The 23093-nt window shown below is 48.0% G+C and overlaps 1 protein-coding gene across 1 annotated transcript; it reads left to right on the top strand.

Moving 5' to 3' along the window:
* Window positions 1-1896: 1896 nt before the first annotated feature.
* LOC135980749 (toll-like receptor 8) lies at window positions 1897-12729 on the top strand. Its single transcript, XM_065580655.1, has 3 exons — window positions 1897-2280; window positions 7900-9019; window positions 10600-12729. Exons 2-3 carry the CDS (start codon window positions 7906-7908, stop codon window positions 12570-12572), a joined length of 3087 nt encoding a protein of 1028 aa, XP_065436727.1. The 5' UTR covers window positions 1897-2280; window positions 7900-7905; the 3' UTR covers window positions 12573-12729.
* Window positions 12730-23093: the final 10364 nt, after the last annotated feature.

Genomic DNA, 23093 nt, shown 5'->3' with positions numbered 1-23093 from the left:
GGGGGGCTGACTGGCTCAGTCCGCTGCCAGTCTGGGGTGCCGGCAGCACTCAGCCTGCTGCCGGTCTGGGGTTCTGGCTGCCAGCCCCTTGCCAGTCGGGGTCCCAGCCGCTGGCCCCGTTCTGCCTCCTGCCGGCCTGGTTGAGCAGAACCCCAGGCTGGTAGCGGGCTGAGGGGGGCCGGCGGCCAGGATCCCGGCTGGCAGGAGCTGGCAGATGGAACCCCAGACCGGCAACGGGCTGAGTGGCTCAGCCCACTGCTGGTCTGGGGTTCCATTCGCTCAGCTGGCAGCAGGCTGAGCGGGGCCGGCGGCTGGGACCTCAGACCGGCAGCAGACTGAGCCGCTCAGCCCGCTGCCAGTCTGAGGTCCCGGCCACTGGCCCTGCTCAGCCCAGACGGGCAGCGGGCTGAGCAGGGCCTGGGATCCTTGTCTGGGGTTCCAGCCACCAGCCCCGCTCAGTCCGCTGCCGGTCTGGGGTTCCATTCACGCAGCTTGGAGCGGGCTGAGTGGGGCCAGCGGCAGGCTGAGCAGGGCTGGTGGCTGGGACCCCAGACAGGCAGCGGGCTGAGCCGCCCAGCCCACTGCTGGCCTGGGGTTCCGTCCACCAGGTCCTTTTTTTTTTTTTTACAAACAAACTGAAGCTGGGGAGGGGCAAAAGGCTACAAGGGGCAAATGGGGTAGGCAGCAAGGGGCAAAGCTGGGGGACCTGGTGCAAAGGGGAAGGGGTCAGTCCAGGGTGGGGGGTAGGTGCGCCCACGAGCGCTTGCACCAAAAGGCAAAGTGCGAGCTGCCTGCTGCTGCAGGCCCAAACGATGGCAATAGGGCGTGGCAGGCCAGGAGAGCAGCAGAGTCCCAGAGGCAGGAGCGGAGGCAGATGGTAAATGGCCTGTGGGGGTGGTGGAGGGGGCAACAGTGGTGGTGGGGTTTGTGGGGGGGACACAGATGGACAGGGGGCAGGCTCCACGCCACACCCCCTGTGTCCCCACAGACACAGTCTAGACCCCCACCACTAGAGCATAGTTCAAAAATTACTCAGTCCTGAATGGACCCCTCCACAGTGGTCTCCAGAGTCCTGTGCACTCCCCCAGCAGCCGATGGTCCGCGCAGTCCTCTTCCTCCTCCAGGCTCCAGCAGCTCCCCAGGACAAATGCAACAGCGGCAGCAGCAGCAGCTCCAGCAACCCCACCCAGCAGCCGGGCAGGAAGGACCCCGCACAGGTGGTAGCAACGGTGGTGGTGGTGTCCTGGCCTCTCCCTCCAGAGGTCGGGGGAGAGGGGCTGGCCGGCAAGGTCCTGCCAGCCAGGATCCCAGCCGCCAGCCCCCGTCAGCCCACTACCAGCCTGGGGTTCTGCTCACCCAGGCCAGCAGGAGGCTGAGTGGGGCCGGTGGCTGGGACCCCGACTGGCAAGGGGCCGGCAGCTGGAACCCCAGACCAGCAGCAGGCTGAGTGCTGCTGGCACCCCAGACTGGCAGCGGACTGAGCCACTCAGCCCCCCACCAGCCCTGCTCAGCCCGCCACTGGCCCGCTCAGCCCGCTGCCGGCTGAGTGAATGGAACCCCAGACCGGCAGCGGGCTGAGCGGGGCTGGTGGCTGGAACTCCAGACAAGGATCCCAGGCAAGGATCACACTAAATTGATAAGATCTGCATTTTAATTTTATTTTAAATTAAGCTCCTTAAATATTTTAATAACCTTATTTACTTTAAATACAACAATAGTTTATTTATATAATATAGACATAGAGAGAGACCTTCTACAAATGTTAAAATGTATTACTGGCATGGAAACCTTAAATTACAGTTAACTTGGCAGACCACTTCTGAAAGGTTGCTGACCCCTGCTTTAAAACATCTTGTTCCTGTTTCTTAGTTCTTGATTCCATTAAAAACATGAGACTTCCCTTTTAGCTCTTCTTCACTTCCCAATTCTGAAGGCTTCCTACTCCTGCTCTTAATGCAAACTTGTAAGAAGTATGTCTCTATTAACTCTGAAACAGTCCTGTTATTTATAGAAAAAACGCAGCATGCACTATCTGCTCAAATTAACTGTTTATTTCCAAACCCGGACATAAATGGAGATGGAGGATTTCACATTTAATTTCTTGCCAGCAGTGATTTTTGATATGCTGGAGAAAAGGATTTCTTTAAGGCAGACTTTATGCTACTCTCCAATGATGTACAAGTCAGGCTTCTGCAACTGATTTCCATGGACACGCTCTTTACCGCAAGAACACATTATTATCGATGTATCTCTTCCTACTAGTGAGAATTCTTCATTTCTGTAAGTAAGTGGTACAGTTATAAGACTGTCTATTTCTATTTGAATAAGTTGAGAACTTTCCATTTTCTCACATATATATATTGTAAAGTTAGTTAATATCTAGTAATTCTTCGGGATTTTAGAAAAAACTACTATATCCATTGTATTAAAATTAACATTTTGTTCTAACTTTATCACTGCTAATCATTTTTGCTGCTTATCTTTCATTCTTTAATGAACAGACATTGTCAAGGCTGTCAGCTCCAACATTTGATTTTCTACTCCATTCTGCTACAATTTCTATCCTTTTTTCTTTAATCTGCCACACAAAGAGAGGGCAGATACGCTGCTGATTTCAGGTTACAGGAATGGAGCTCACAAGGAAAGCAAAGGAACAGTGCTATATTGATCTGATCCAAAGCTCACTGAGGTCAGTGGGAACCTCTCCATTGACTTCAATGGATTTTGAATCAGACTCTAAGAGCTAGCTTTATAAAGTAGATAGACATCTAATGGGATCTTCAAAAGCACTCAGGCACCAAATTGGAAGTTAGGCACCTTGGTGCTTTTGAAAATCACAATAGGCAACTATCTGTATCTTTAGATGCCTAAATACATTTAAAAATCAGGCCCTCACTCTTTCTTATCCGAGTCCTGAGTTGGTCATTGGTGAATCGCCTGGTCATGGAGTTAGAGATGCAACATTGTTTAAATTTTAACTTTTGTAGGCAGATTAGGAAAAAGTTACTGGGCAAACATTTTATGATGGAGTTGTTGATTGCAAATCCCTAGTTAAGATTGAGTGTTCAGTGTAACAGGAGCATTAAAATGATTTGGTTAAATTCTCAATAAAATAGCAACACACAAAACATAGAAAGTAAACTTTCTGAACTCTTTGTATTTTTCCTGGGGATTTGATGGAAACTGGTTTGATACAGAAAGAACAATCAGAGCTCCAAAATGACCCCTCTTTTTTGAAGTTTTTCACCTTATTGTTTCATCTTTTTTCTGGATACTCTTTGAAAGAAAACAAAAACCACTCTGGGAGCTGTGTTTCATTCTTCTGTTGATCCTGATTTAGTGACTAATATAAAAGCAGTTATACATAAGAGAGTTTCATCTGTGTCATGATTTGTAATTTCCTACATAACTGAAAAAAATGTGCTAATCTGTGCTTGCTGTGTGATTAATTCAGTGATGCCAGGGACTGACACACACGTACATATGCAAGCCTGCTCCCCCCCAATATTCCTGTAGTCTAGTTGAATGCTTCCTGAATTAGGAAAGAGACGAGTTCAAATTTCATCTCTACTGACTGTAGTTTATATTCCCATGCATCTCACCAGCCTTATTATTCATCAAGGCTACCAGGCAATCTGATATGACTTGCCTTCTCATTTTACAAATATATAAAAGGTAGGAAAGAAAACACAAAAATGTCACATAATGGTAGCTAAAGTTGCATCAGGACACGCCCAACCACCTGAAAATGTGAAAAGTATGGAAAGAAGCCAGGGGAAAAGTCTCCTACGTTCCTGGGCACTTTTGTATTGCCCAAAGCGCTATTGGTAAGACACTACCACTCTCCATAAGGCTTTCATCTCCTCCTCCAGCGGACAGATACCGAAAAGCAGTGCATACACCAACTTATCAAACTCACATTCAAAACATTAAAAGTGACCTCAGTATTGTTAAAGCAGAATCATTTTCTGAATGTGTGACTGAGATGAGTTGATCTGTTGACACAGGGGGCACCCAAGCAGTATGAAGACTTTGTACTAGAGTGCTAATTTGATGACGTTGCGCTGCGCATTGCTTTTTGGTATCTATTGGAGGTGAATGTGAAGGTTTTGAATGTTTAAAACCAAAGGTGTAATTTGGGAGTGTTAGTCAGCGATACTCAAATAAAAGAGCTCAATGGTAAAGTCGGCTAATATAGCAACTTTAGTTTGTGGGCCTGATCTAGGGTTACCATTCGTCCGGATTCCCCCGGACATGTCCGGCTTTTTTCAGTTAAAAATAGCGTCCGGGGGGAATTTGTCAATGTCCGGACTTCCCCCCCATGCAGAGCGCGCGCTGACAGGGCAGCCGGCCGGATCGAGACACTCGCACGGGGCTCCGGCAGCCAGAGCCCTTCCTTCACTTCCCCCCTCCTCTCCCCTGCAACTTGACACCACTCCCCTCCTCTCCCTCCCTCCCTCCCCCCCCCCCCCGCTGGCCCTGTATTCGCAGATCACTGGGGCCGTTCGCCTCGGGCCTCCGGCAGTCTGGAGCTCCGACCCTGCTCCCCTCCCCCGCTGCCGAGCGCGCCGCTCTGCAGCACAGTAAGGGGGCTGGGGGCTAGAGAAGCAGCAGGGATGTTCTGGGGGGGGGTAGTCAAGAGACAGGGAGCAGGGGGAGGGTTGGATGGGTCAGGAGTTCGGGGGGGGCTGTCTGGGGGTTGGGGGTGTAAGGTTTTGGGCAGTCAGAGTACAGGTGGGGGGGGTCTCAGGAGGGGGCAGCTAGGGGACAAGGAACAGGGAGGCTTAGGTAGGGGGTGGGGTTCTGGAGGACAGTTAAGAGCAGGGGTCCCAAGAGGGGGCAGTCAGGGGACAAGGAGTGGGGGGAGGGGGGAGGTTGGGAGTTCTGGGGGGGGCTGTCAGGGGGCAGGGGTGGGGAGAGGGATCGGAGAAGTCAGGGGACAGGGAGCAGAGGGGTTTAGATGGGTCGGGAGTTTTGGAGGGGGGCTGTCAGGGGGTGGGGAGTGGTTGGATGGGGCGTGGGAGTCCCAGGGGTCTGTCTGGGGGTGGGGGTGTGGATAAGGGTTGGGGCAGTCAGGGGACAGGTAGGGGGTAGAGTCCTAGGGGGCCAGTTAGGATGTGGGGAAGGTCTCAGGAGGGGGCAGTCAGGGGACAAGGAGCAGGGAGGCTTAGGTAGGGGGTAGAGTCCTGGGGGGCAGTTAGGGGCAGGGGTCCCAGGAGGGGGCAGTCAGGGGACAAGGTGTGGGGGGGAGGGTTGGGGGTTCTGAGGGGGCAGGAAGTGGGAGGGAGTGGAAGGGGCAGGGGCGGGGCTAGGGCAGGAAGGGGGCGGGGCTAGGGCGGGGCTCCTCCCGTCCTCTTTTTTGATTGTTGAAATATGGTAACCCTAGCCTGATCCCATGCTCATTGATTCAATAGAAAGACCCGGCTAACTTTATTGGATGTGAGATCAGGCCCTACGTTTACTGATCTTAATCTAGCTCCTATTTCTGAACAAGGTATAGCCACCATATAATTCAGTCTACTTGCTACGACTAACAGTCTTTGCTCAAGAGAGATAGGGGCAGTATAGCAGAAGTTTGGTGAACAGTGGCTGAGCTGAATGGAGAAATTTCCCCAGTATCTGCACTATACATGGCCCATGCCAGAGCTATTAATGCATTGATCCCCAGGGCCTAAATTCACTCACAACTTTAATAAATACCCAGCTAGAACTGACAATGTTTGCAAAGGCTAAGATAGTTGTACATATACAGGATCATGTGCTCCACATGCTCATTGGACCAGGCCCTAAGTTCACTGAAATAACTAGGCCCCAGATCCTCCAAGTTAGGCCCGAACTCCCATGTAACAAGTACTAAATAAAGACACCAAACGTACCAGAGTGGTGGCTTCAGACTTGTGGGGCTGTCTGGGTTCAGCTCCCCACTCTAGGCATTGTGACCTGCAGGGTTTCCGTGCTGCTCAGGTTTGGCTTGGGCCCCCTGTGATCATGATGGAAGGGTGTCCAGGTCAAACCTGAGCAGCACTGCAGCCCAGAGCACCAGGTCACAACCCAGCTGGAGTGGGGAGCTGAACCCAGCCAGCCCCACAGGACCAAAGCCACAAAGAGCTGCCTTTCAACACCGCGCCAGGACTCCCACACAACCCTTTGACACATTCTGGTGTCCCAATGTTGGGTAGAGACACATGGGTTGGGAAACCCTGGTTTAGAGCGGGGCTGCTGTAAACTATATTGAAAGCAAACTGATCCCTAGCCACTTCCAGGATCGGGGAGCTGCAAATACACCCACCTCCCTCAGCTGTAGCCAGAGGATACTGGGTGTAGCTGAGGACTTGGTCATTTAATTTCAAGTAATTGTAATATGTATAACTCCACCCCTTCCCCAAAGCCCCCACTCCTGCTCCGACCCAGCCCCACCCCCCACTACACTCCTTCTCCTGAGCTACGTCCTGGGGGACTGCAGCAGGGGTTGGGCGCACACTGCACTCACTGGGTGGCGGGAAGTGGAGCAACCTGGCCCCAGCCCGCTCCGCTCCGCCGGATCCTAGCTGCGCCGCCGGTGACTGTTGGGGGACGGTTCCCCCCCCCACAAGGAACTGCTGGGAGCCAGGGGAGCAGAGCAGAGCGGGCTGGGACCAGGTCACTCCACTTCCTGCTGCCCCATGAGTGCGGGTCTGTCCTGCAATCAGCGGGTGGCAGGAAGTGGAGCAACCCGTCCCCCACCTGCTCCACTCTGCCAGTTCGTGCTGGGGGGCGGTTTCCACCCTGGCCCCCAAGCCTGCTCCTGCCTCCCCCCCACAGAGGCTTAGGGCCAGCCTCCCCTTCCCCCCGTGGAGAGTGGGGCTGTGTAGGGCACCACAATGTCTAGGAACGGCCCTGCCTGGGGGACACCACTTTTTACTTCTCTCCATTCTGAAAACTGACCATTTATTTCTACCCTTTGTTTCCTATCTTCGATCCATGAGAGGACCTTCCCTCTTATCCCATGACAGCTTACTTTGATTAAGAGCCTTTGGTGAGAGAGCCTTGTCAAAGGATTTCTGAAAATCTAGGTACACTATATCCACTGGATCCCCCTTGTCCACATGCTTGTTGACCCCCTCAAAGAATTCTAGTAGATGGGTGAGGCATGATTTCCCTTTACAAAAACCATGTTGACTCTTCCACAACAAATCATGTTCATCTATATGTCTGACAATTTTGTTCTTTACTATAGTTTCAACCAGTTTGCCCAGTACTGAAGTTAAGCTTACCGGCCTATAATTGCCGGGATCGCCTCTGGAACCTTTTTTAAAAATTGGCATCACATTAGCTATCCTCCAGTCATCTAGTACAGAAGCTGCTTTAAATGATAGATTACATACCACAGTTAGCAGTTCTGCAATTTCACATTTGAATTCCTTCAGAACTCTTGGGTGAATACCATCTTGTCCTGGTGATTTATTATTGTTTACTTTATCAATTTGTTCCAAAATCTCCTATAATGACACCTCAATCTGGGACAGTTCCTCAGATTTGTTACCTAAAAAGAATGGTTCAGGTTTGGGAATCTCCCTCACATCCTCAGATGTGAAGACCGATGGAAAGAATTCATTTAGTTTCTCTGAAATGGACGTATTGTCCTTGAGTACTCCTTTATCATCTCAATCATAGAGTGGCTCCTCTGCTTGTTTAGGAGGCTTCCTGCTTCTGATGTACTTAAAAATATTGTTATTATTTTTTGAATCTTTGGCTAGCTGTTCTTCAAATTCTTTTTGGCCTTCCTAATTATATTTTTACATTTCATTTACTAAAGTTTATGCTCCTTTCTATTTTCCTCTATAGGATTTAACTTCCACTTTTTGAAGGATGCCTTTTTGCCTCTTACTGTTTTTTTTCGTTTGTTTGTTTGTTTTTTAGGATAAAATGGCTGCCATCTCATACAAACTGCTTTGCTTACTCTTCATGAGCCATGTGGAGTCTGGAATCTTCTATTATCCCTGGGTTTCTAAGAAAGTGCCTTGTAAAGTGCATGTAGAAAACAGTAGTTCTTCCATAATCTTTGACTGCAGGCATCAACATTTAAAGGCAGTGCCACTGGAAATAAATGACAATGCTACCTGTTTGATACTTTCATATAACCGTATTAAAAATGTTTCTAATGTGATCTTTCAGAAGTTCCAAAATCTTACGCAGTTATACCTTAACTATAATGCAATAAATCAGTCAATGGCACAGCCTCTTGGCTTGTTTAGAAACTTAACAAAATTAGAGAAATTAGCTCTCAGTCACAATCACCTGCAGGAAGTACCCAAAGGTCTCTCACCTAGTATAACCTCATTAGAGCTGAATGCCAACAAAATAGTTTCTATTAAGAACAACACCTTCTCAGAACTCAAAAATCTGAAGGAACTCTACATGGATCGGAACTGTTACTATAGCAATCCCTGTGGAAAAACTTTTGAAATAGAGGATGAGGCTTTTGTGGCCCTCACCAATTTGACTGTGCTGTCACTTTCCTATAACAACCTGACCCGAGTGCCCCTCAATTTGCCTTCATCTCTAAAGGAACTTTATCTTGGCTTTAATAGGATAACAAGAATCAGCCAAGGTGATTTTAATGAACTGGTTAATTTGCACCTTCTTGACCTAAGCAGGAACTGTCCAAGATGTTATAATGCCCCTTTTCCATGTGAACCCTGCACTATAAACTCTTCCATTCAAATACACCAATTTGCTTTCCAAAATCTTAACAAATTAAAGACTTTGGTTCTCACCAGCATCTCACTTACTAGTGTACCAGCCATCTGGTTTCAGAACATGACACAGCTAAAGGTGCTGCACCTGGCATTTAACTATTTACAAAATGAAATAGCTTCTGGCGAATTCTTACGGGAGTTGACTTCTTTACAGGAACTTGACTTATCTTTCAACTTTGAGGAACAAGTATACTTATCGTATCTAAACCTCTCACAACATTTTTCTTCTCTAATCTCTTTAAAACGATTATATATTAAAGGTTATGTTTTCCAAGACCTGTGTGGACCTGGAGGGTAGTGGCAATTGCGATAATTTACAACATGGTTTTACGAAGGGCAGATCGTGCCAAACGAATCTGATCTCCTTCTTTGAGAAGGTAACGGATTTATTAGATAAGGGAAATGCGGTGGACCTAATATACCTGGATTTCAGTAAAGCGTTTGATACTGTACCCCATGAGGAATTATTGGTTAAACTGAAAAACATGGGGATCGATTTGAAAATCCAGAGATGGATAAGGAATTGGTTAATGGGGAGAATGCAGCGGGTCGTATTGAAGGGTGAACTGTCGGGTTGGAGGGAGGTTACCAGTGGAGTTCCCCAAGGTTCGGTTTTGGGACCCATTTTATTTAATCTATTTATAACTGACCTCGGAACCGATTGCAGGAGTAGGCTGGTAAAGTTTGCGGATGATACGAAGGTGGGAGGCGTTGTAAATTCGGAAGAGGATAGGGATATCCTGCAGGGAGACTTGAATGAGCTTGTGAATTGGAGTGTCAGAAATAGGATGAAATTTAATAGTGAAAAGTGTAAGGTGATGCATTTGGGGATGACCAATAACAATTTTAGTTACAAGATGGGGACGCATTGGTTAGAAGTAACGGAAGAGGAGAAGGACCTAGGGGTCCTTGTAGACCGCAGGATGACTATGAGTCGACAGTGTGACGTGGCGGTGAAAAAAGCCAATGCTGTCTTGGGATGCATTAGGCGAGGTATATCTAGTAGGGATAAGGAGGTCCTGCTTCCGTTGTACAAGGCGCTGGTGAGACCTCATTTGGAGTACTGTGTGCAGTTCTGGTCTCCCATGTTTAAAAAAGATGAACTCAAACTGGAACGGGTGCAGAGAAGGGCCACTAGGATGATCAGAGGAATGGAAAACCTGTCGTATGAAAGGAGACTAGAGGAGCTTGGGTTGTTTAGTCTGACCAAGCGAAGGCTGAGGGGGGATATGATTGCTATCTTTAAATATATTAGAGGGATTAATACAAGGGAGGGAGATGAATTATTCCAGCTTAGTACTAACGTGGATACGAGAACGAATGGATATAAACTGGCCGTGGGGAAGTTTAGGCTTGAAATTAGACGAAGGTTTCTGACCGTTAGAGGGGTGAAATATTGGAACGGCCTTCCGAGGGAAACGGTGGGGGCGAGGGACTTGTCTGGCTTTAAGATTAAGTTAGATAAGTTTATGGAGGGAATGGTCTAATGGTAAAACATAGTTGTCAAGGAAAACCAAGCAATGGTAGGTAAATAGCATAATGGCTAAAAGGGGTCAGGATGGAGACTCTTGCCTATATGCTCGGGGTCTTACTGATCGCCATATTTGGGGTCGGGAAGGAATTTTCCTCCAGGGCAGATTGGCTGAGCCTCTGGAGGTTTTTCGCCTTCCTCCGCAGCATGGGGCAGGGATCTCTAGCAGGAGGGTCTCTGCCGATTGAGGTCACTAATAACAGGATTGGGGACTTCAGCAGCAGAGTCCAGGGAAGGGGCGGGGATGGTTTTATGGCCTGCAGCGTGCAGGGGGTCAGACCAGATGATCATAATGGTCCCTTCTGACCTTAAAGTCTATGAGTCTATGAGTCTATGAGTGTGAAAAGCACTTAAAACCTTTAGTTGCTCTAAAAAAGCTAAATATCCTTGATCTTGGGATAAACTTTATTAAACAAATTGATCTCGCTGTATTCCAGAATTTTAGTAACCTGACAGAAATCTACTTAACAGATAACAGAATATCACCTTTTGTAGGGGACAATAATTGTCTTTTAGAACAGGTTGGAAAAAAGGCATTCCGAAAATATTGCCATCTAACTCTGGAACGAGAAGGCCAGCCGAGCCCTTCAGTTATGCAAAAGTACAAAAAAATAGACCGTTTCTTGTATTACATTCTTAGACCCCAGTGTTCTTCATATGGCAAAGCATTGGATATGAGCTCAAACAGCCTCATCTTCATTAACCCAAATCAGTTTAAAAGTTTTAAGGATATAGCCTGCTTGAATTTGTCTTCAAATGGTATTAACCAAGCTTTCAATGGCACTGAATTCAACCTAACCAAACTCAAATATTTAGATCTATCAAATAATAAATTGGATTTTGCTTATGGTTTTGAATTTAATGAAATGAAACTTCTCGAAGTGTTAGACCTGACCCATAACAAGCATTATTTTCGCCTGGCAGGAGTCACACTTAGACTGACATTTATTGAAAAGCTTCCTCAGCTAAAGGTTTTAAACTTAAGTTGGAATGCTATTTCCAGACTGACAGACAGACAGTTAAGCAGCAAATCCCTTGAAGAATTAGTGTTTAAAGGAAATTGCCTTGATATTTTATGGGGCGACAAACATGAAAGATATATAAATTTTTTTAAGAATCTTGGTAGCCTAACATACCTTGATATATCCCACAATAGACTTTTAAAAATCCCTACTAGAGCATTCCTGAGCCTGCCACCAAACCTAACACAGCTATTCCTAAACAACAACAGATTGCAAGTGTTTATCTTTGCAAACCTCACCAGACTGAAATATTTGAAGCTGCTTGACCTGAGTCAAAATAATTTCAAAACTGTTCATATTTCATTCAAACAGTCCCTGCAGTCTCTGCTGTTGAGGGGTAACAGGATTTCAGAGATTGCTCTGGACTTTTCAAATACAAATGGCAGCCTTCTGTTCCTTGATTTGAGTAACAACAAGCTAAAATATATGAACCAGTCAACACTGGTTCATATACAAGGTGTAAAATATTTAAAGTTAAAGGGCAACCCTTTTGATTGCACTTGCCAAAATAGTGACTTCATAAAATGGATACAAACAACTAATATTTATATACCACAGCTAGCAACAAAAGTCAACTGTGCAATCCCTGATAAGCACAGAAAAAAGAGCATTGTCTCTATTGATCTGCATGCTTGTGCTCTGGAGGAAGTTGCGGCAACATTATTTTATGTTTCATTCTTTGTTGTTATTAACATTATGTTGATAGCTGTTACAAAACATTTTTTTTACTGGGATGTCTGGTATACTTACTATATTTGTGCAGCAAAATTAAAAGGATACAAATCTACAGCCACAGACAAAGCTCTCTATGATGCTTACATAGCCTATGATACTCAGGATGCAACAGTAACTGACTGGGTAATAAATGAGCTACGATTTCGTCTAGAGGAAAACGGAGACAAGCACGTTCTGCTTTGTTTGGAGGAAAGGGACTGGGAGCCGGGAAAGGCTGTCATTGACAACCTTGCACAGAGCATCCATCACAGCAGAAAGACAATATTTGTTCTAACTGAAAGATATGTGAAAAACGGGAACTTTAAAATTGCTTTTTATATCGCTCTGCAGAGACTAATGGATGAGAATACAGATGTGATTGTGTTTATTCTACTGGAGCCGGTGCTACAGCATTCCCAGTACCTGAGGCTGAGAAGGAGGATCTGCAAGAGCTCTGTTCTTGACTGGCCTAAGAATCCACACGCTGAAGGCCTTTTCTGGCAAAGACTAAAAAGTGCAGTGCTAACTGATAACAGCATTCGAGATGATGGGGTGTACAGTATATAGAAAGGGGTTAGCCCATCATTTTCCTTGCTGATTGAATGGGGATGTTTTATGGAAAGTACCTTTCATCTAATGACAGGTTTCAGAGTAGCAGCCATGTTAGTCTGTATCCGCAAAAAGAACAGGAGTACTTGTGGCACCTTAGAGACTAAAAAATTTATTAGAGCATAAGCTTTCGTGGACTACAGCCACTCATCATTTCGTGGACTACAGCATCCGAAGAAGTGGTCTGTAGTCCACGAAAGCTTATGCTCTAATAAATTTGTTAGTCTCTAAGGTGCCACAAGTACTCCTGTTCTTTCATCTAATGTAACTGTGACAAAGCTTTATGTTCCAAAGATTCTGCCTTGCATATTTAAAGCCCTGTAGCTAAAAATGCGTAATATGAAACTATTCTGTGAAATGCATAACCTCAGTGCTCACAGAATTTTCAGCTTTTAATAATATTTACTGTTCATCTATAGGAAGTTTATTCTTTAATACTGTGTGATCCTGGGCAATTAACTTTACCTCTGCATACCTCCCTTTACACTTCTGTAAGACTCACTTCTAAATTCATGTTTGTAAAGTGCTATGCGGTCCTGTAGTGGGGGAGTAACCCCGCTCCTGCCCTGAAGGGCTTAAAACAGCCCTGCAAGAGGGCTGTGGCGGGGAACCACTAAGCTTGGGCTGATTGGGGAAGCAGCCGCAGCTAGGCCGCACCCCAATCAGGCCACAGCTGGCCCTATAAAGGGGCTGCTAGGCTGGAGGTGAGAGAGTCTCTCTCTACATGCTGAGAGGGATGGGCCTGGCTGCTGGGAGCTGAGCAGGGTACCTAAAGTGGAGCAGGGCTGGGGAAAGACCAGAGGAGCTGGGGAGTTCTGGCCTGGAAATCTCCCAGGCTGCAGGCCTTGTTAAAGGCCAAGAAAGGTACTGGGGTTGCAGAGGGCAGCCCAAGGGTAGGCAAAGGCAGCAGGTCCAGACCCTCCTTGCCAATGATGAGTGGCAATTATACTGCAGTCCAACCCAGTGAGTGGGGGCTAGATGGTGACTGGCAGTAGTCAAAGGGTGAGGTGGGGATAGGGAGTTGGGGGTTCCCTGGGGAGGGGAGACACAGTGAGGCTGCAGGGGCATCGGGGTCCAGGAGGGACACTGGGGCCAGTGGCAAGTGGGACACAGGCCTGCAGAAGACACTCCTGAGTGGAAAGAGCCTCCTGGATGACCATCAGGAGGCGCCGCAGCAGTGAGTCGTCACCCCATTACAGGTTCCCTTATCAAAGGCACTAGAAGTCTGATCTTGCTAATCGGAGTTTTGCCATAGATTTTATTAGGCTCAAGATTGGGCCCTGTGTCTATTCATGGTATTCCTATTATTAATAAGGTAATGTTGATAATCTGTTCAAATGATTCCTCTCTTTCTGTACTAGATTGTGATGGGGTGTCTGCCCCACACTGGCCCATTAGGGGTTAATAGAGCCCTAGGGAGGCTGCGCAGGAGACAGTCAATTAGAGAGGGGCTGCAAGGAGTAGCCAATCAGGGCTGGGCTTGCCCATATAAGAAGGGCTGCAGAGCAGAGCAGCTTCAGTTCTCCGTGGAGCTCAAGGAGGGAGGACTGGCTGCCCTACAGGAGGAAGAAAACTAGCACCTTGGACAGAGCAGTGCTGGTCAGGGGAGTGAGAGCAAGCTCCTGGCTGACTGGTAAGACTGGCATGCTGAGGCCCTGAGACAAGGGTGGAGAAGGTCCTGGGACTGTGGGGAAGTGGCCCAGGGAAATAGACTGAGAGGTTGGAGGGGATGCAGCATGTGGCTGCCCTCTACAGGGTCTCTGGGCCGGGACCCAGAGTAGCAGGCAGGCCTGGGTACCCCCTGCCCCCACTTGCCACTGAGGAAGTGGCTGGACAGAGGACTGCTGTTCCCCCAGAAGGGGGGGAAGCACAGAGTGTTGCACAGCCAGAGGGCTGTGTCATGAAAAGGATGCTATGGTCCTGGAAGTGACTTGGGTCCAGGAGCAGAAGTGATGGTGGCAAGACATCACCAGAAGAAGGCACACTGGTGAAAAGAGCTAATCCTCAGGACAGCCAGCAGAAGGTGCCACAATAGTGAGTCGCATCCCATCACATGGATGCATGTGATTATTGTGAGGATTTGACCAGGTTTGTTCCTCTGATAGGCCGTTATATTGTATTCATTTCATAACTAGTTACTGAAGTTCACCTCTAGCCTTACCCTGCAGCTACTCCACATGTGAGACTCCCATACTAATCAGTGGGCCAAAGCCCCAGCCCCAGTAAAGCTGGGTATTTGGCCCACCTTGGCCTATGGGAATCCCCAAGTGGCATAGTGCTGGAAGAGCCATTTCTGTCCTCTCACCCAGAGCGTTTGCTCTCTCACTCCTTCTGGTCCTACCCAAAGTGCAGCTTGGATGCACCTGAGGGCTAGGGCAATGAGTATCAATGCACAAAATGTTGGAAAAGATCTGATCCCTACTTGATATTTATCATATTATCTCCTTCTCTAGTTAACACAGGTCCCAGTCATGCTTCAGTTGACTAGCAAAACTCCCATTAAGTTCAATGAGAGTGTGATTGAGTTTCAGTGGTATGTTTCATACAATAAAGTGGATCCAGCACAATGTGAAGCTGTATTTAAGGAGGCAAGTTGGAGCACTGAGCTGCAGAGAAGATGCTTAAGCTGCCTCAACAGGTGCAGGAAGGAAGCTTAAGAAACTGCTCACTATTCTGAAGAACTCATCTGGTCAAGCTTTTGCTGAAGCTGTCAGTGGCCATAAATGGAGGCTGTGACGGGTTGGATCACAGAAACCCCCGGGAGCTGCCACCTGATGTGCCAAGACTATCTCTGCTCCTGTTTTCCCTGCCAGCTCAGGACTCCAGCACCCTGTCCTGCTGAGCCAGACACTCACATCTCCTCCAACACAGACCCAGGGTTTTATTTGCCCCAAAGCTGCAGGTTTACCTGAAAACAGCTCACAGAAGTGTGCTTGTCTTTAGCACTCAGATGCCCAACTCCCCATGGGGTCTAAACCCAGATAAATCCGTTTTACCCTGTATAAAGCTTATGCAGGGTAAATTCATAAATTGTTTGCCCTCTATAACACTGATAGAGAGATATGCACAGTTGTTTGCGCCCCCCCAGATATTAATAAATACTCTGAGTTAATTAATACGTAAAAAGTGATTTTATTAAATACAGAAAGTAGGATTTAAGTGGTTCCAAGTAGTAACAGACAGAACAAAGTAAGTCACCAAGCAAAATAAAATAAAATGTGCAAATCTATGTCTAATCAAACTAAATACAGATAAGATCCTCACCAGTTCCAGAATGCTCCCTTTTACAGACTAATCTCCTTTTAGCCTGGGTCCAGCAAACACTCACACTCCTTTGTGCCAGTTTCTTCCAAGTATCCTGGGGGGCGAAGGGGCTCTCCTTAGCCAGCTGAAGACAAAATGGAGGGGTCTCCCACGGTTTAGATAGACTTTCTCTTGTGGGTGGAGACCCCCCTCCTCACTGCTATGCAAAGTCCAGCTCCAAGATGGAGTTCTGGAGTCACCTGGGCAAGTCACATGTCCATGCATGACTCAGTCTTTACAGGCAGAAGCCATTGTCCACCTAGTATCTTGTATGTCTCCAGGAAGACTTCTTATGTGGATTGGAGCATTCCAAGATGCATTGTTCTCCAAGATGCATTGTTCCCCAAGTGCTTCGTGACTGCGTACTTAACCTTGCGAATTCCTTCCTACAGAAACTGACCAAATGCCTCACAAAGCTTACTTAGAAATTAAGCAAGTATACAACCAATATTCTTAACCTCAAGTACAAAATTATATATGTGTACAAATGGGATGAATAGATATAGTAGACCATATCTCTGTAAAGGTTATGTTACATGGCACAGGCAGCACAAAACATATTCCAGTTATGTCAGATTCCCATAAAGCCTTATGGGAGGTAACATCCCACCCTCCCCCTGACCTTACTGCCAGAGACTTGGACATTGTCCATGGCGGAGGCAGTACCTGTAAAATTCCTGTTTGTCTTTGGTCACACTCCTTTTCAGTACCTTGAAACCATATGATGTCATTCCTAGGGGTTCTAGCCAGTTTTGGAGTTCCTGGTCCCCAGATGCCTGAAAACAGGTTGGGGTGTAGTATTGCTAACAGAATGCAGACCGCAATATCTGTTAAAGTGGAGGTGTCTTGACATTTAACCACCAATGCCATGAGGCGGTGTGCCTCCGTTTCCCCTTCTACATAGCAGCATGGGTTTGTTATGCTTTTGCTGCTGTGCCAAGCTTCCAGTCTGTTTACAGGTATAGGCTGAAAAGTAACATGCTTGTGGGGCTGTCTTGTCACCATCCCTAGCACGTACAACAGTTTCTTCCACAAATCAGGTATGTCCCACATCTTTAAAGGGTTTACCACTAGTATGAATTCTTTTGTTTTATCCCATCGGTGAATTAGCAAAAGACACAAAGTTAACAGCAAATCTACGGTGGACAGGCTTCGTTCACTCAATTTGACTTGTTTAGCGTCTATTGCATTTTCCCAGTTTTCTGTGCCCTCTGGTAGACACTCTGATGTAGATTCTCCTGCCTCTTTGGGGAAAGCTTCTAATTCAGGAATGTGTTTGGGTCTTTGGCCAGGAAGGGGTGTACTGCAACCGTGCCTGCCCTCTGCCCCGCCCTCTGGAATTTCTCTGGGCTGGACCCCTTTCCCTTGTGAAGTTCCACCCATGCAGAGTCTCCCTCCCCCCGCTCCCCCTTGGAGAGAGAGTTTTATCTCTTACAAGTGCAGCAAGAACAACATCTTTCAGTGGGGTGCTCTGGACCCCTTTGGGCACACCACTTTGTTCCCAACAGCTCAGCTGAATGGACTCCCCCTCCAGAAGACTTGACCCCCAGGTTTCCCTTAAAACCTGATCCACAGGAGAGGGGGCTGGCATTTTAAATGGAGACTTTTCACCCTCCTCCTGGGAAAGTCCCTTTCTACAAAAGGTGGGCGGACTCTCTAGTCCCCCCTCACCTTCCATCTGGGCTTCCCTCTGTGGGCTCCCCTCCAGGTCAGACACTCCTGTGTCCCCCGAAAGGGAAGGTGACCCTGGTCCAGCTGTGGGCTCACAGCTACCAGTTATGGTAGACTCTTCACTGGCCAGCAAAATTCCCCCCTTTTCAGTCAGGTTGGGTTTGCTTTCAGCTACAGAGATCGTGGGGTCTGTTTCCACTGCCGTGGTCACCAGGACCCCAACTTCCACCTTTGGGACACACTCCTCTGTTCACCCCAGGGCAGGCCCTGCCCCCTGCTAACCTGCAACTTCCTGGCAGTCAGCAGCTGTGGTGGCCCCCCTCTTAGAAGGTAGTACATTCCCCTCCCCCAGGGAGATGATCACGGGACAGGAGCTGGCTTTGTCCAGCCTCTCCCTCTGGAACTTGCCTTGAGCCCCGGGGCTACAGGAACTGGCTACAACCATCCCTGCCCCCGAAGCTGCATTTTTTTTCACTGCTGCAAAGGAATCTAAGAGACACCCTCCTATTCCCCCAGCAGTCCGTGTGACTTCACCCCTCCCCACTCCTTTTAGCACAAGATACCTTTTCACTGCTAACTAACCCTGGGACAGATTCTGCCACACTAAATAAATCATTCCCCAGTAGAAACAGTGCAAAATTGTGTGCCACCATTGCAACAGTCAGTTCAGCCTGCAAATCCTGAGTTTGCAGGTGTACTTTAGCTAAAGGTGCAAGGACTTTGTAACCCCCTACCAGCTCTAATTCTGCCATTTTACCCAGCAACAAATCCTTCTCCTGGATCAGGTCCCTCCTGACCACAGAAATCTCAGCACCCCGTGTCCCTCAATCCCAGAAGCACTTTACCATTAATTTTAACAGCATGCATATACTAATTGTTTGGTTGTGTGGAAGCAAGCTTTACAAATCCTGTGTGAAAAGAGGCCACAGCCTGGCTCTGAGAAGCCGCAGCTTCATGTGTTACTTGTTGCCTGTTTCCACTCAGCTAGGGACACTTATTCCTCAGGTGCTCAGTAGACTTACAATGATGGCACCTCTTGGGCTTGCACAGGAAATTTGGGACGAGTACCAAGGGAATGGGGAGGTGACCGCCCAGCCTCCTTTTTCCCAGGGATAAAACGGTGATTCTGCTTTCCCCCCAACCTTATACCCCTCTGCCAGTGGTTTATGTTTGATTGCAGCTTGTGCTTGCTCATAAGAGTCTGCATACCCAGCTAATTCACCCACCGCATTTACCTTTTTGTCCCATAAATACTGTTTTTTACATCATCACTGCACATATTCAGGAAGTGTTCCTGAGTAACCAGATCACACATCCCTTCAAAGCTTGCAATGTCTTTCCCCCTCACCCACTTATTTACCAAATCTCTCATTTCATTGACATAAGCCACATTACTCAATCCAGATCCCCTCTTAAGACTCCTGAATTTAACCCTGTAGGTTTCAGGTGTAACCTGAAACTGTTTCAAAACCAGTTCCTTAAATTTACCATAGTTTGAAGCATCATCAATAGGCATCTTATTAAATATGTCCAGAGCTCTGCCCGTCAATTTTGCTATCAATGTGGTCATCTTCTGATCTTCAGGGATGGCATGGAGGGTGCACAGTCTCTCAAAGGTGATGAAATATTCGGCAATATCGCTGGACTCGTCATACTGTGGACATAGTCGCTCCCATTTGTGGATTTTTGGGGAAGTGAGCCAGCAGGTGGGGGGTGTTGTCTCTTCAACTCCATAACAGCCAGTTCATGTTTCTGGGCCTCCATAGCTCTCTTGTGGGCAGTTTCCTCTGCCTCCATAGCTCTTGTGGGCAGTTGCCTCTGCCTCTACCCTTGCTGTCTCTGCCTCCATAGCTCTCTTCTGGGCAGCCTCCTCCCTCTCCATCAGTCTTTTATGTTCATTTTCTTTCTCTTTTGCTTCCAGTCTAGCCAGCTCGAGTTTGTTAGCTGCTTCACTGGTAGTCATTTTCCTGCTTTCTTCTGCTGGGCCACACACCCCTGCAGTTCACTGAAACTGGGATGCACTCAGCTCAGGGGATTCTTAGTTAACAAAGACTTTCACAGTGTTCAGTCTTTCTGGGAAATTTGCATCCAGTGCAGTTTTAGCTTCTTCTGATCTTCCTTCTTACTTACTTTGCTTCCTTTTCTGTCCCTACTTCCCTTACCCGAAATAAGCAAACAGAAAATAACAAACCAGTAACCACTTTGTCTGTTCTCCAGCCACCACACTTAAAACCTCACTTAAAATCACTGCCAGTAACTCAAAGCAAATCAGTTGTTCCACTACGCCACTGTGATAGGTTGGATCACAGAAACCCTGTGGGAGCTGCCACCTGATGTGCCAAGACTACCTCTGCTCCTGTTTTCCCTGCCAGCTCAGGACTCCAGCACCCTGTCTTGCTGAGCCAGATACTCCCGTCTGCTCCAACAAAGACCCAGGGTCTGAATTACTTGCCCCAAAGCTGCAGGTTTACCTGAAAACAGCTCACAGAAGTGTGCTTGTCTTTAGCACTCAGATGCCCAACTCCCCATGGGGTCTAAACCCAAATAAATCCGTTTTACCCTGTATAAAGCTTATGCAGGGTAAATTCATAAATTGTTTGCCCTCTATAACACTGATAGAGAGATATGCACAGTTGTTTGTCGCCACCCTCCCCAGATATTAATACATAATCTGAGTTAATTAATACATAAAAAGTGATTTTATTAAATACAGAAAGTAGGATTTAAGTGGTTCCAAGTAGTAACAGACAGAACAAAGTAAGTCACCAAGCAAAATAAAATAAAATGCGCAAATCTATGTGTAATCAAACTAAATACAGATAAGATCTTCACCAGTTCCAGAATGCTCCCTTTTACAGACTAATCTCCTTTTAGCCTGGGTCCAGCAAACACTCACACTCCTTTGTGCCAGTTTCTTCCAAGTATCCTGGGGGCGGGGGGAAGGTCTCCCCTTAGCCAGCTGAAGACAAAATGGAGGGGTCTCCCACGGGTTTAAATAGACTTTCTCTTGTGGGTGGAGACCCCCCCTCCTCACTCCTATGCAAAGTCCAGCTCCAAGATGGAATTCTGGAGTCACCTGGGCAAGTCACATGTCCATGCATGACTCAGTCTTTACAGGTGGAAGCCATTGTCCACCTGGTATCTTGTATGTCTCCAGGAAGAATTCTTATGTGGATTGGAGCATTCCAAGATGCATTGTTCTCCAAGATGCATTGTTCCCCAAGTGCTTCCTGACTGGGTACTTAACCTTGTGAATTCCTTCCTACAGAAGCTGACCAAATGCCTCACAAAGCTTACTTAGAAATTAAGCAAATATACAACCAATATTCTTAACCTCAAGTACAAAATGATATACGTGTACAAATAGGATGAATAGATATAGTAGACCATAACCTTTACGGAGATATGTTACATGGCACAGGCAGCACAAAACATATTCCAGTTATCTCATATTCCCATAAAGCCTTATGGGAGGTACCGTCACAGAGGTATTGCTTCTTTCACAATCATAGCATGGTTAAAGTTCTGTGGGCTGCAGTTGGTCTGGTTTGGAGCATTAGGTCTCAAGCCTGTTTCCACAACCCTTCACAAGTGACAAGTCATCTGGAGACCTAGCAAGATGATGTGACAGAGAGGGAGGAGGGCGTGCGGATCCATGTGTCAGTCTGTCAATGTTTGTTTATAGCAAATAGCCTTATAATTCCACCATGCCTGTAACAGTGCATCTGAGCAGTATAATGTCTCAGAATCGGCAGCCCAACTAATAATTAAAACTGGTCTTTCACCTTGATAGGTCCTGACTTCAGCATGGGGAAGGAGATGACATGATAATGAAAAACGTATCTTCACCTCTCCAAAATCCAGTCCAACCCTCAAGATAACATGCAGCATGTGCCTCCGACTAGGAGCTGAGACTGAAACCAGGCAGTCCCTTGCTTATTGCATGAACCTGATCTCACAGGTGCTCAGCCAAAAAACCTACACACTTTTTGAAGTCTCTGGGCTCTCTTCCTTCCCTTGATAGATTGCGGGGGGAGGGGGCAGGAAGGGTTGGATAAGGGGGTGGGATCCTGGGGGGCAGTTAGGGGCGGGGGGGGGTGTCCCAGGAGGGGGTGGTCAGGGGACGAGGAGCAAGGGAGAGGGAAGAGAAGGACCTGCTGGGGTCCTCAATCATGTGAAGTTGGTGGGAACACAAATCAAACCTCTTCCAGCCATGAAGACAGTAACATATGAATATGTGGACATTGTTGTATGCATGTTACAACTACCTTGCAAAACTATCTTACTTAGCACTCACATGCCACCTTACTATTTGAAAGCTACACTTTTCAGCTGAGCATGTATTTCACTGTAAAATTTTCAAAGCTGCCCCTGAACAGGATAGTATCAGAGGGGTAGCCGTGTTAGTCTGAATCTGTAAAAAGCAACAGAGGGTCCTGTGGCACCTTTGAGACTAACAGAAGTACTGGGAGCATAAGCTTTCGTGGGTAAGAACCTCACTTCTTCAGATGCAAGAGGATAATATCCCTTTAGGTCAGATGTGGGCAAACTATGGCCCGCGGGCCACATCTGGCCTGCAGGACCGTCCTGTCTGGCCCCTGAGCTCCTGGCTGGGGAGCCTAGTCCCTGGCCCCTCCCCCACTGTTCCCGCAGCCATGCCGCCGCACGGGCCGCATTCTGGCCCGCTGCTCCTCCTGGGCAGCATGGGGAGCGCAGCTGACTCTGGCCGGGTATTGTGGCTGTGAGCTCCTGCTGCTGGTAAGAGGGCGGGGAGCGGGGGGGTTGGGTAAGGGAGCAGGGGGTCCTGGGGGGCAGTCAGGGAGGAGGGAGCGGTTGGATGGGGTGGAGGTTCTGGGGGGAGGGGTGGTCAGGAGGTGGGGAACAGGGAGGGTTGGGAGTGGGAATCCTGGGGGGCCTGTCAGGGGCAGGGCCGTCTCTACTGTTTTTGCCACTCCAAGCAGCGCGCCGAATTGCCTCCGCGGACAGCAGGGGCAGTCCGTGCGCCGTTAGGGCAGCACGTGCATTTCCGTGGCGGCGGCAATTTGGCAGCAGGTTTTGTCTTCAGCCAGAAGACAGAAGCCGCCGAATTGCCGCCGCGGGCAGCTGAACATAGAAGCTGCCACCAAATTGCCGCCGCCACGGAAACACGCGTGCCACCCTAACGGCCCACGGACTGCCCCCACCATCTGCGGCGGCAATTCGGCACGCTGCTTGGAGCATCAAAAACACACGGACTACTGCCCCTTGCAGATTGCCACCCCAAACACCTGCTTGGAATGCTGGTGCCTGGAGCCGGCCCTGGTCAGGGGGCAGGGATGTGGATGGGGTCGGGAGGGCAGTCAGGGGACAGGGAGTGGGGGAGGGGGGTGGTGGATAAGGGGGTGGGATCCTGGGGGGCAGTTAAGGGTGGGGGGTCCTGGGAGGGGGTGGTTAGGGGATGAGGAGCAGGGGGGGTTGGATGGGTCGGAGGTTCTGAGGGGGGCAGTCAAGGGGCAGGAAGTGGGA

This window comes from Chrysemys picta, chromosome 1 (assembly GCF_011386835.1).
Source record: "Chrysemys picta bellii isolate R12L10 chromosome 1, ASM1138683v2, whole genome shotgun sequence".
Taxonomy (NCBI): Eukaryota; Metazoa; Chordata; order Testudines; family Emydidae; genus Chrysemys; species Chrysemys picta.
This window is presented reverse-complemented; position numbering and strand designations above follow the sequence as displayed.